Source organism: Netta rufina (genome assembly GCF_964035555.1).
Source record: "Netta rufina genome assembly, chromosome: 26".
NCBI lineage: Eukaryota > Metazoa > Chordata > Aves > Anseriformes > Anatidae > Netta > Netta rufina.
In genome coordinates this window covers 6,092,245-6,103,839 of record NC_140150.1, presented here as the reverse complement: position 1 = coordinate 6,103,839, position 11,595 = coordinate 6,092,245, and the positions used below count along the sequence as shown (strand labels likewise).

At 63.1% G+C, this 11,595-nt stretch overlaps 1 protein-coding gene across 1 annotated transcript; it reads right to left on the bottom strand.

Moving 5' to 3' along the window:
* Positions 1-3,153: 3,153 nt before the first annotated feature.
* On the bottom strand, positions 3,154-11,269 carry CSF1 (colony stimulating factor 1). Its single transcript, XM_084301848.1, has 9 exons — positions 11,194-11,269; positions 9,825-9,956; positions 8,023-8,085; positions 7,502-7,681; positions 7,099-7,276; positions 5,349-6,157; positions 4,996-5,051; positions 4,793-4,845; positions 3,154-4,499 (listed from the first exon to the last, which is right to left on the bottom strand). Exons 1-8 carry the CDS (start codon positions 11,212-11,214, stop codon positions 4,794-4,796), a joined length of 1,491 nt encoding a protein of 496 aa, XP_084157974.1. The 5' UTR covers positions 11,215-11,269; the 3' UTR covers positions 3,154-4,499; position 4,793.
* Between the last annotated feature and the right edge of the window lie 326 nt (positions 11,270-11,595).

Below are 11,595 nucleotides of genomic sequence, written 5' to 3'. Positions count from 1 at the left end.
CGCGCTCGGCACCGGGGGCTGCCACGCCGTGACGTCGGCGCGCGCTGACGTCAGCGCGCACCCGCCGGGCACGCGAGGCCGCGCGCGGCGAGGAGCGGGAGCGGGAGCGGCGCGGGAGCGCCCCCTGGCGGCGGCGGCGGGGAGCGGAGGGAGAGCGAACCGCGGCACGAAGAGAAAGGGCGGGGGGCGGGGGGAGCCTGGGGGGGGCGGGACGGGACGGCGGGACAGGAACGGGGACAGCGAGAGTAACGCACGGAGACTGTGACGGTAACGGTGAGAGTACAGGAAAGGAACAGCGAAAATAACAAAAATACAATAAGATACAACAAAAAGAGAAAGAAAAAATACAACAAAAACATCAACAATAATAATGAAATTACGATAAAAAGAATAAAAAGAAGTGAAATAATAAAAATAATAAATAATAAAAAGATAAATACAGAAATAGAAATAATAGAAATAGAAATAATAGAAGTAACACAAATAATAATAGAAATAACACAAATTTTAAAAAAATAAAAAAAATTAAAAAAATAAAAAAATAAAATAAAAGAAGTAAATCACAAGAGGGGGAAATAGCTTAAGTACATAAATAAACCACCAGAAAAAGCCACAGGGGCAGGCCGGCCCGGCAGGCCCAGCAGCAGCAGCCCCGTACCCCCTGCCCCGGCCAGCAGGGCCTGGGGGTGCCCGGCCCAGGGGGTCCGGACCCCGTGCCCCAGTCAGGGCCAGCCCCCGCTGCTCCATGGCCCCCCGCTCAGTGGCGGTGCCGGGGGGCCGCATCCTGTGCCGTGCTGGGATCTCCAAGGGTGCAGGCGCGGGGCCCGGCCCTGCGGCAGTTGCCTGTCCCCAGCTGCCCTGGGGGGCCGCGGGCTGTGGGCACCCCAGGCCCCAGGATCCGGCCCGGCTGCACTCGCGGGCGCCAGCCACAGCCTCTCCAGGCCTGACCCCGCCGGGGCGCGGCGTTGGCCTTCCCGCAACACGCAGAGTGGGCCAACATCAGCATTTTGGTTAACAACCCGCTGGGGCCTGCAGATAACGTTTTTAACCAAAATCACTCTGTCTGGCCACAAAACGGCCCCGGGCTGGTTCTCGACGGAGGCGGCGAGCATCACACAGGGGTGGACGCAGGGGTGGCCGGGGCTGGCTCGTGCCGCCTGAGGGCCATGGGGGGAACCACGGCCCCGCGGCGCTGCCCGGGTCGGCGCTGCCCCCTCAGCAGTCTGCGGCAAGGCTGCCCAGAGCCCCTTAGCATGGGGTCACGAGCCCCCCAAGCTGCAGGGAGGGTGCCCCCAGGCCGAGCCACGTGCTGCCCAAGCGTCTTTCCCCCCAAACCACCCCATTTTAACACTGCTGAGGCAGATCATCTGCTTTTAAGGCATACAAAATAAAAACAGATTTTGGAGGGTCTCAGGCACCCACCGCCTTCTTCAAGCCCCCGAGGATTATTTTCCACCCTCCTGTACGTGCATGGAGTGATGGGAATGGCTCCACCACTCCCCCCCTACCTATATGGTTCCCAAAAGTGGGCACTGAAAGCAGGTTTTGCTCCCCCAGATCTCCTCTCTGTGCTTTTGCCAGTTTGGGGGTGTCAGGGTGAGTACAGGTGAGGTGTAAATCTGGGAGGGGTTCACCCCCCACCCCAGCAGCCAGGATCTTTGCTCTGACAGCACCACATTGCCGAGCTCTGCTGCGTGGCCGCATCCCTGCCATCATTCAGCTCCAGAGTTAACACTCTCTCCTCTGCTGCCGGCTTCCACCTGGAGCTGCCTGCAGGGCAGGGGCTGGCTGCCCCCAGCCCTCCCAGCCCGGGCACCCTGCCCACCCCCTCCCCACCGCCCAGGCAGCCTCTGACCTTAAACACCCCCCCACTGAGACCATAATGACTGTGGCCTGGATCGGCGGGATATATATAGGTCCCACTTCCTTGGGAAGGGGATGTGGACCTGGGAAACCCCCGGCTGCTGCTGGGGAGAGGAAGGGCAGGGCTGAGTCAGCTCTCCTCGAGGAATCCTGTTTGTCAGCAAACAAGGCCCCAAAGCCCACAAAGGGCTCCCTGGCCCCATCCTGCCCCCCCCCCCGCCTCGTGTCCCCAGAGAGCGATAGGGGCAAGCGATAGGGGCAAGCGATAGGGGCTCAGTCCCGCACTGCCTGAGCCGCAGACCCCACTCAGGCCCATCATGGGGCTGCAGGCAGTGGCAAAGCCCCCTCCTCAACCCCCCGTGTGCCCCCGGGGAACCGTCTGTGTGCAGCAGCAGCAGGACAGGGGCTCGGGCAGCTGGAGGGGGGAGAAGGAAATAGCTTGCGGTGCACTGCCTCGCCAAGCAAAGTGCTCGCAGGAAGCAGCCTCAAGTGTGTTTGCTTTTAGCAGCTGCTTCAGCTCCTTCCCATGCATTTTGGGGTTGGGGGGGGTGGTGGTCCAGCCCTGCACCCTCACTCGCAGCACAGGGATGCGGGTGGAATGCCCCAGGCAGCAGGAAGGCCGGATCCATCTTGCCGCCCTCCTGCCGTGACCGTGAACTCCAGCACGCATCAACAGGAAAAGGGCAGGGGCAGCGCATACCCTGACCCCAGCACCGGCCCCATGCCTTGGTCACAGCCAGACCTTGCCCTGCAGCCCCCAGCCCCCCCCCGAGGGGGCTCCCTGCAGATCTGAGCCTCACTCCTTAGACCAGTCCCAGGTCAGTGCTGGGCCAGCTGGAGCACCCCAGGGCCGGGAAACCACCTCCCCTGGCTTTCCTGCAGGGGAAGGGAGCGGGACAGCCCCCAGCTTGCTGCCAAGGGGCAGGGGGCCAGGCAGAGCAGCTGAAATGCCCCCCCCCCCAGCACAGGCAGAAGTCACAGATACACAGCTGCAATGAGCATGGAGCCATCGCTGTCCCCATCCCCACATCCCTTCTGCTCTGGGAGCCAGGGTCCCCCTTCCACACCCCACAGAACGTGCCCCGCATCAGCACAGACATCCAGGCCAGGACACCCCCATCCCAAGATGCATCCCCCTACTCCCCGCCTCCCCCCCCAATCAGTTCCCACCATTGCAAAGTGCTACACATCTGTGTTTATTAATAATATTAAATATACAAGCCATTTTCTATTCTTTTCTTTAAATAGACTTCTTTAAATGACTTTGTATAAAATATTTCACTGTATAAAAAAAAAAAAGAAAAAAAAGAGGCAAAACGAGCCCATCCCGGTCTGACCACAGGCTGTCTCCCCCCCCGCCTCCCCCTCCGTGCAAAGTGTTGCCAAGTTGGAGGCTTACACCAGCGGGCACCCAGCCTGGGCACCCTGCTGCGGGGCTTCTCTCCTGACTTATGCTGGTCTCTCACCCCAGGAAACATCTCCTTTTGGCCGTCATAAATACACATAGAAAAATTAATCGTAATGCTTTAAAAAGTGTGGTTTGTTCCAATTTTCTTCCACTGTATAAAAATAATGCTTCAAATCCAAAGAGCAGCACGGCCACGCTCAATGCGGGGCCTGGGGAACGCTGCAGGGGGGCAGGATGAAGCCCAGGGGCAAGGGCAGCTTGTGCAGGTGCACCCCAAGGTGCTGCCGGTGCGCCCCAAGGCAGTGCCAGGGGGGACGCTCCAGCTCCCACCCATGCAAAAGCAGCCCCTGCACCGCTGCCTTCCCCTGCTCCAAAGCACAGTTGCAAAAATCCAGTCTGGAGCGAGGCCAGCTCGCGGCAATAACCTTGCAGGGAGGCAGGAGCCCTCTTCCCCCTGCCCCCCCCAAAAAAACAAAAACAAAAAAATCTTCTGTCGGATAAAGGCATTCATCCACCACATTAAAATAAAACCCTAATGCACAAAGCGGTGCCAGGCAGCTCCCAAGGCCAGCTCAGGTGCGTAGGACGTGCCACAGCGGCAGCAGGACGGGGATGGCACCAAGCGTCAACCCCCTGCCTGGGGGCATTAAATATTCACAGTGTGAGGGTTCTCCCCTTGCAGTTCAGGGCATGCAGTCTGTGCAGGCACAGGGAGGCAGAGGGGTGGGGGGGTCCCGGCCATGGCTCCTCGGCAGCTGGGGTGCAGGAGGGGTGCACGGGGTGCCATCCAGCTCCTGCTGTGCCGGGGTAGGAGAGGAGCAATGGGCAGCGGCGAATCCTGGCTGGATCCGGGGAGCTATTCCTCTCCGAGCTTCAGGCAGTGCAGCCCAAATCCGACACTGTCCCTGTCCCGCAGCCAGCGCCACGCTCCTTGCACTGCAGCCCTGCCTCTGCCGCCGGCCCCGCAGAGCCCCTTGGTGATGCTCCAGCGCCTTCCAGCCATGTGCTCCCAGGTGCCGGGGTTCCGCACGGGGTGCGTCCCCCCCACCCTTCCGTCTTTGCCCGTGGTTTTGCAGTCTTCTGCCATGGGGCTAGGGAGGGGGGGGGGTGTGAGCATCATCGCTGCCGGGGGGAGGCTGCAGCAGGGCCAGCACGCACCGGCCCTTCTTCGCACAGCGGGGAGCATCCCCGTCCGTCCCCCGAGCAGCTTCACATCCCACCTGGGGCCCTGGGGAGAGCAGAAGTGTCAGTGGGACATGATGCTAAGGAGGGGAGTAATATGTTTTTTAAAATGGAAAAAAAATAACAAATGCATTTTTAATATATTATTTAAATGTATATAAATCCTAATAATGAATTAATAGGCTACAAAACTGCACACCAGCAGCATCAGGGCACAGCCCTGCTCATCCGTGTGTCCCCACCCTGCTCAGCACTGTCAGCAGCTGAATAAAAAACAAAGTCAGCGCCTGCAGGGACAGGGAGGGGTCCAGCCCCTGCCTCTGGCCCCCCCCCACTCACCTCACAGCTCCTGCATCTCCACCTCCGGGCACCCCCTCGCTCCCTGTAGTGCCCTGCAAAGAAAAGCCCAGGAGGGGATTAGGGCAGGATGGCCCCAGCCAGGGTCCCCAGGGCGGGGGCCACAGCCAGGGTGTGTGTGTGGGGGGGGCTCCCTGGAGCCCTCTACCAAGAGCTGTGATGGCACTGGGTGACCCTGCACCCACCTTCGCTCTGGCTCCTCAGGGTCACAGCCCCCCTCTTCCAGTGGCCTCTCCAGGACCTGCACGGAGGGAGAGGGAACGGGGGGTGAGCCCTGGGAATGGGGCTTCCCATGGGGGAGGCTCCCACCCCCTACACTCAGTAGAACAAAACCAGGAGAAGGGGGTAGAAATCTCCCCAGTAACACCCCTCCACCCTGCTCCGCATCTCCCTGCCCCATAACGGGGGGCACTGACAGGAAGGGGGTTCACACGGTCCCCATGTCAACCCATGCAGCACCCCACTGGAAATCCAAGAGATGAGTGGGGAAAGGGAGGCAGGGATGGATGAGGATGCTCACAGCCAGGGATGGGCTTACCTTGGATTTATACTTGTAGAAGAGCAGCCCGCCCATGGCCAGCAAGACAGCCACAACGCTGGCCACCATGATGTATATCAGGAGCTCCCGGTGGCTCTCCCTGGCTTTCGGCTCCTTCCTATGTTGCTCTGCGCTCAGAACAAAGCTCGAGTCAAAGCTGGGTCCGGCCCCGCCGTCCTCGGGATCCCGCAGCCGACTCAGCCCCCAGCCCCGCGCCCTCGCGCTGTCCCCAAGGCTGCCCGGTGCCCGGCCCCGCGCCGACGGGGCCATTCTGGAGAAGCGGAGCTGCGTGACCGGCTCAGGTGTCTCCGTGGGACGGATCCTGGCCCCGCGGTGGCCCACAGAGACAGTGCTGGGGGACGCTGCTGGCATCTTGGTGCTCATCCTCTGGGGCGAGGAGGGCTGATCTGGAAGGACAGAGGCTCCGGTGCCCTCCTCCGCCATCCCTTGGGAGGGGATGGAGATGTCCTCAGCTGCCGGGTCAGCGGTGGTGGCCGGATCCAGGAGGGCTTCGGCGGTGCCACCGGCTCCAGCCGTCTGCTGCATCCTGGGGGACACTGCTGATTCCGTGTCACTGAGCTCGATTCCTGGGAACTCATCGGTCCCTGAGCTGCCCTCCAAGCTACTGGGGGACTGAGACAGGGCACTGCTGCCTAACTCAGCGAGGGTGCCATGGAGGAAGCTGAAAGGGACCCGGGCACTAGCGGGTGCCATTTCTCTGCTGGCATGGGTGGCAGAAGATAGGGAGGGCTGGGTGGCAGAAGGGAGGGCAGGGGACAGGCAATTGCAGTCAGGATCTGTCCCCACACCTGAAAGAAGCAGAGAGAAGAGACGGCCGTGGGGTCACTAGCCTCCAAGAAGGGCAGACAGCAGATCTGAGGCAGGGGAAGCTCCCCCAGCCCCCTGTGTTCCCATGCGAACCAAACAGCCCCAGGAAGGAGAGCGAAGGGGAGGCAGGAAGCAGGCAGGGCCAGACATGGCAGCAAGACAGAGGTGACAGGAACCAGGCAGGATGAAGCAAGCCCCATCACTGGGTCCCCTGAGCAGACAGCAGCGGGTTATCCACAGCACAGCATCGCTGACAGGAGCTGGCCAGGTTCAACGTCCCCACGGTCCCCACGGTGCGGTGGCAAGGCACAGCCCAGCACAGACGACAGTGAGACATCTCCTCCACAGGCATGCAGACAACAGCGTGGGTGCTCGCACAAGCACAGACGGCAGCAGGGGCTCTTCCACCCCAGCGGGCAACACTTGGCATGGTGGCTGAGCCTCACCCAGCCTGGAGGCATTTACTCCACAGGACTATTCCCAGGGGAAACTGAGGCACAGGGCAGCAACGGGGCTCAGCTGAGGTCATGCAGCATGCTGGCTCTTTTGCCAACCCAGATGCTCAGTCTTTGGAGATGAAGCCAAGCCTGATACCTCAAGCCGAGCCGATGGAGCTGCCTCCTGACACTCCTCAGTGCCTCTCTCTGGCCTTGTTTCCAGCTGCATTTCCCATCCCAGCAGGATGCGGCCCCCCCTCTGAAGCTTTTCCCACCCCCAGAGGGTGGTTGGCCCCTTCCCCAAACGCAGACACAGAGCTCACCAACATCACGGGGACGGCCACCAGCCGAGCAACGCAGACAGACCCACAGACACGAGCTGCACGCACGTGTGCACAGAAGGTGCACGCGCGGCTCTCAAGCTGTCCCATGCAGGCGAGCCCGCGCTGGGTTTGGCAGGCAGAGGCAGAGCCCCGGTGCCTTACCTGGCGAGGAGCTGGGCTGCCTGGGCCCCACGCACATGCTGCGGTACACCTGGCTGCAGTCCTTCTCGAAGGTCTCCTTGCTCTGCAGCAGCAGGTTGATGTCCTGGAAGAACTGCTTCACCAGTGCCAGCATCTCGTAGGGGGACGTGGTGAACTCCTCGAAGCACATCTCTGAGAGCTGGAGGAAGAGCTGGGCTCAGCACTCAGCATTTGCCCCAATCCTGCCCGGTGTCCCCACTGTGGGTATGGTGCTGCACCCGTGGCTGGGTCTGACCCACTTAGGGGCTCCCCACAGCCACCCAGCTCTGCTCCACTTCCAGGATGCACCCACCCCACAGGCAAGCACTCAGCCCCATACCCCTGTGGGTCTGGCAGCCACCAGGAAGGGCAGAGGACCCCATACCATGCGCTCCTTGTCATCCTCCTCCCTGATGCAGGGGTCCACGTTCTCATCAATGCTGTCATACATCCTGCGCACCATCTGCATCTTCTTGGCATTGGAAGAGTTCTCCTTGAACACCGTTCTGTTTAGGATCTTGCCCAGCAGAGGAAAGGCAGCTTTCACATAGCAGACGGAGTCACTCTGGGAGGGCACGGACCCCCAGGAGGAGAGACTGGTTACTGCATGGGTACAGGGAGCACCATCGTCCCACCCCCCCTGGGGAAACTGAGGCACGGAGACACAAAATGCCTTCCTGTGCTCCCACAGTCTGCCTGAGCTGATACTTCACAGCCTGACCAGAAGGGCTATGAAGTTCCCCACAAGGGGCCTGTCCTGCCTCCTGCAAAGGGGGACGATTGAGGGGACGTGGGGTCTGTGGGCAAAAGGGGTGCACCCCAATATGGACACCCCAAAGCACCCAGGGAGCCAGCCCCAGTCCCTGTCCCCTTCCATCTCCCAGTACCTGGCGAGGAGCCACTCACCAGCTGCATCTTATTGATGAACTTGAAGGAGACCCTGCCCGGATGCTGCATCTGGGTGTCCGCCTGCAAGGACAGAGCGGGGTGTCAGCCCACAGCCACGCAGTGCAGCAGGAGGGGGCACGACCCAGCCCTGCCACCTGAGTGTGCACAAACCCCCCGGACCCACAGTGCTGGGGGCTCTGCTCCCCCCCACACTGATCCCACACCCTTCTTCTCCTCCAGACACTCCCCTAAGGTCAAGGCCAGATCTCTCCTCCCGCCAGGATGGCCCCGTACCAGGGACGTCCTGCCTCCCCCACCGTTCCCTCTCCATCCATCATTCTCCTCCTCCCCACCCCCCTCCCAGCCCAGCTCGTGCTGCAGCCAAGCTGCAAAAGAGCATCTGCCACCTCCTGCACCGGGGCACTTCACAGCACGCCAGGATGTGACCATGACACCGAGATCACAAATCCCCAGCTCTGCACAACACTGGAATCCTGCAGGCAGTGCTGCTGCCCAGACCTGAGCAGAGCCCCGTGCCATGAACATTTCCCAATGCAAAAGGAGGAAAATCCCCCAAACAACCGCCCCAAAGGCAAGCCCTCCTCCAGGGCGTGCAGCCCGCCTCCGGGCCCGCATCCCAGGCTGGGAGGGTGCGGGCTGCCAGAAGAGCTGTGCCGTACTGGAAACAATTGCTCCATTATCCCACGGGGCTGCAGCGAGGGCCGGCTCTGCAAACGCCTTTGCACGGCCAGAGGAGGAGAGGATTGCGATTCCAGCAGGGAAACCATGGCTTTCATTCAAACCTGCACCATCCCCTTTCTCCCCCCGCCACGCGCCCGTTTTTGATCCCGGTGGGCTGCAAAGCAAAGGCTTCCTGGGGGCACAGGGCTGCAGGAAGAGCTTGGGCAGAGGAAGCCAAGCTTGCAAATACAACATCTGCCAGCTCCTGGCACCGCAGCTTGGTGCTTAAAGAGGAAGAGGTAAAGTGAGCCCGGACATAGCGGTTACATGCTAAGAAGTGGTGGCTGAGCTCGGTGCAGGATTCAGTGGCACCGCTGCTGCCTCTTGCTCCCTGTTAGCTGCGAGGCCAGCAGTGCCGCAACGGCAGAATTTAATCTGCGACAAACGCATCCGTACAAATCCCTGCGTGCCCCTGATTCCCGTGCCTCCCCTGAGCATCCGCGGGCAACCACGTAATTCCCACTCAAGAGGTGAGCCAAGGGCCAGCACAGGATGCGGCCCCGGCAGCAGGGATGGGGCCAGGATTCGTCTCCCCCGGGGAGAGTGCGAGCACCCGGCACTGCCCATGTGCCACGCAGAGCAAAGGCACCCATCGCACCAGCCTGGCTGGCTCCATCGCCTGGCCAGCGGCCCCCCTCACTGCCTGCCACCCACCCACAGCCCCATTGCCAGCCCAGCTTCCAGGCAAGCAGCTGGACTCAGGAATGCAGCCAGATTCCTTGGCTTAACCCCTGCGCAGCCGTTGCAGCCCGGAAAACACCACAGTCCCAGTCCTCTCTGCCACTTCCCCACTGTCCCCTGCCTCGTGCTCTCTGTGGCAGATGCTGGTGCCCGTTGCCCCCGTCCAGCTCACGTTCCCAGCTGTTTCTCCCACTGGCACTTTTCTGCAGCCACGCTCACTCAAGGCATGACGGTGCATCACTCCCAGCTCCCACTCATGTCGGGTGCCCACTGATGCTTGGCTCCTGGGTGCTGTCACTTTGCTCGTGGAGCTGCCAAAGAGCTCGCGGGGGCTGATTGGCACCCACCCGGCCCCAAGCAAGCCTCTGTCCTGCAGCAGGGCCCAGGAGGGCACTCACCAGCTCCTCTAGCTCAGCCAGGTGCTTCTCCGTGATGATCTGCTGGCAGTAGCTGTTCTGCTCTGTCTCATGGATGCTGCAGATGAGTAGGAGGAGGAGGGACGACAACAGGGTGCAGCGGAGCAGGCACACCTGAGCACAGCAGAGAAACGGCTCAGAGCAGTGCTGGACCAATGAGCCCCCCGCCCTTCCCTGCCTCCTCCCCCAGAGGAGCCACCTTTGCAGTGGACGACACACACAGACACACACAGACACACACAGACACACACAGACACACACAGACAGACACCCCCGTCCTCCCACCCGTGCCCATGCCATCCTGTTATTTTCAGGCACCAGGTCAGAGGGGAATTTCCCAGTCGCCAGCAGGCACAGGGGCTGAATGGCCGAGGCACAAGCTCCCCCCCTCCATCCAGCCCCGTCCCCTCTCCCCAGCGTGGCTCTCATGCCTCCGCCCCAGCTGCGGGCAGGGGTACTGAGCCACCCACCCCCAAAAATCCTCTCCCACCCTCCAGACTCCCCAGCCTCCACCGTCTGCACCCGCAGGGCTATTTCCACGCGTCGGCTCTGGCATCACCCCAACCTCCCCCCCCAGCTCCCTGCAAGCCGCGGGGAGGCCCGAGCACCCTGGTGGGCAGCGGGGCTCCCCCGGGGCTGACTCCCCTGCGACAGGGACTGGGCAGAGCCCCCCCGGGGGGGACACGCGTGTCCCTCATCCCAGCACCGAGAGGGTGCCCGGGTGGCGGCCGGGGGGAATTTCCCTGGGAGCCAGCCCAGAAATCCTCCCGGCTTGTGAAACTGCGGATGCTGCCCGGGGCACCGGCGGGCCACGGCCACGGCTGGCTGGAGCCTCGCCCCGCCGGGACGGGGCTGGGGACCGGGACCGGCGCTGGGACGGAGCCACCCCGCGCCGGGACCGGGACGGAGCCAGGGACCGAGCCGGGGTCCGAGCCTCCCGGGGACGGGGATGGAGCCACACCCCGCCGGGGACGGGCTGGGAGCGAGAACCGGGACGGGGCTGGAAGCGAAAGCAATCGGACACAGGGGGCAGGGACGGGGCCGGAGCCTCCCGGCGCCGGGGACGTGGCCGGATCCGGGGGTCTCCAAGGGGGGGCCCTCGCCACGTCCCCTCTGCGAGCCCCGGGCGGGGACACGGGGGCCGGAATACGGCGGGGCGGGCGGGGGGCACCCGCGAGGAGCCCCGTGCCGGGGGGGGGATCCGCACAGGTGGCAACGGGACCGGAGCTGGGAGGGGGGGGGGAGCGAGAAGGAGGGAGGGGGGGCGGCAAAGAGGGGAGGGGGTCTCCCGGAGCCCGGCGAGGAGCTTAAGGGGTGGGAGGGAGCGGGGGGGGGGGGGGCGCGAGGGTACCTTGGCTCCGAGGCGGGGCATGGGGGCTGCCGTGGGGCCGGGGTGCCGCGGGCCGGGCGGTGCGGGCGAGGCGGCGAACGGGGCCGGGCTGAGCCGCCGCCGCCGCCGCGCTGCCCTTTATAGGGCCGCGGCAGCATGTGGTTTATGAGAAAGGGCTGGCGGGCGGCCAGCCCCCGGCGCGGCGCGGCCCCGCTCGGCTCCGCTCGGCCCCGCTCGGCTCGGGCCGGGGGGCGCGGGGCGGCCCCGCCATCCCCCCCCCACCCCCTTGATATCCCCCTGCCCATCTCCCCCTGCCCATCTCCCCCCCCATCTGCCCCGTGCGGCTCGCGCACGCAGGCACATGCACGCGCACACACTTGCGCGCGTCCAGGCCTTGGAATGGGGAGGGAGATGGGGGGGGGG

What these genes read in the sequence shown, in the direction of transcription:
- CSF1 (XM_084301848.1), bottom strand. Translation starts at nt 11,214, where the DNA reads ATGCCCCGCCTCGGAGCCAAG. An exon ending in AGGATGACAAGGAGCGCATG is followed by an intron (nt 7,277 to 7,501) that starts GTATGGGGTCCT and finishes CTCTTCCTCCAG; the next exon opens with CTCTCAGAGATGTGCTTCGA. An exon ending in GCAGCCCAGCTCCTCGCCAG is followed by an intron (nt 6,158 to 7,098) that starts GTAAGGCACCGG and finishes TGCTTCTTTCAG; the next exon opens with GTGTGGGGACAGATCCTGAC.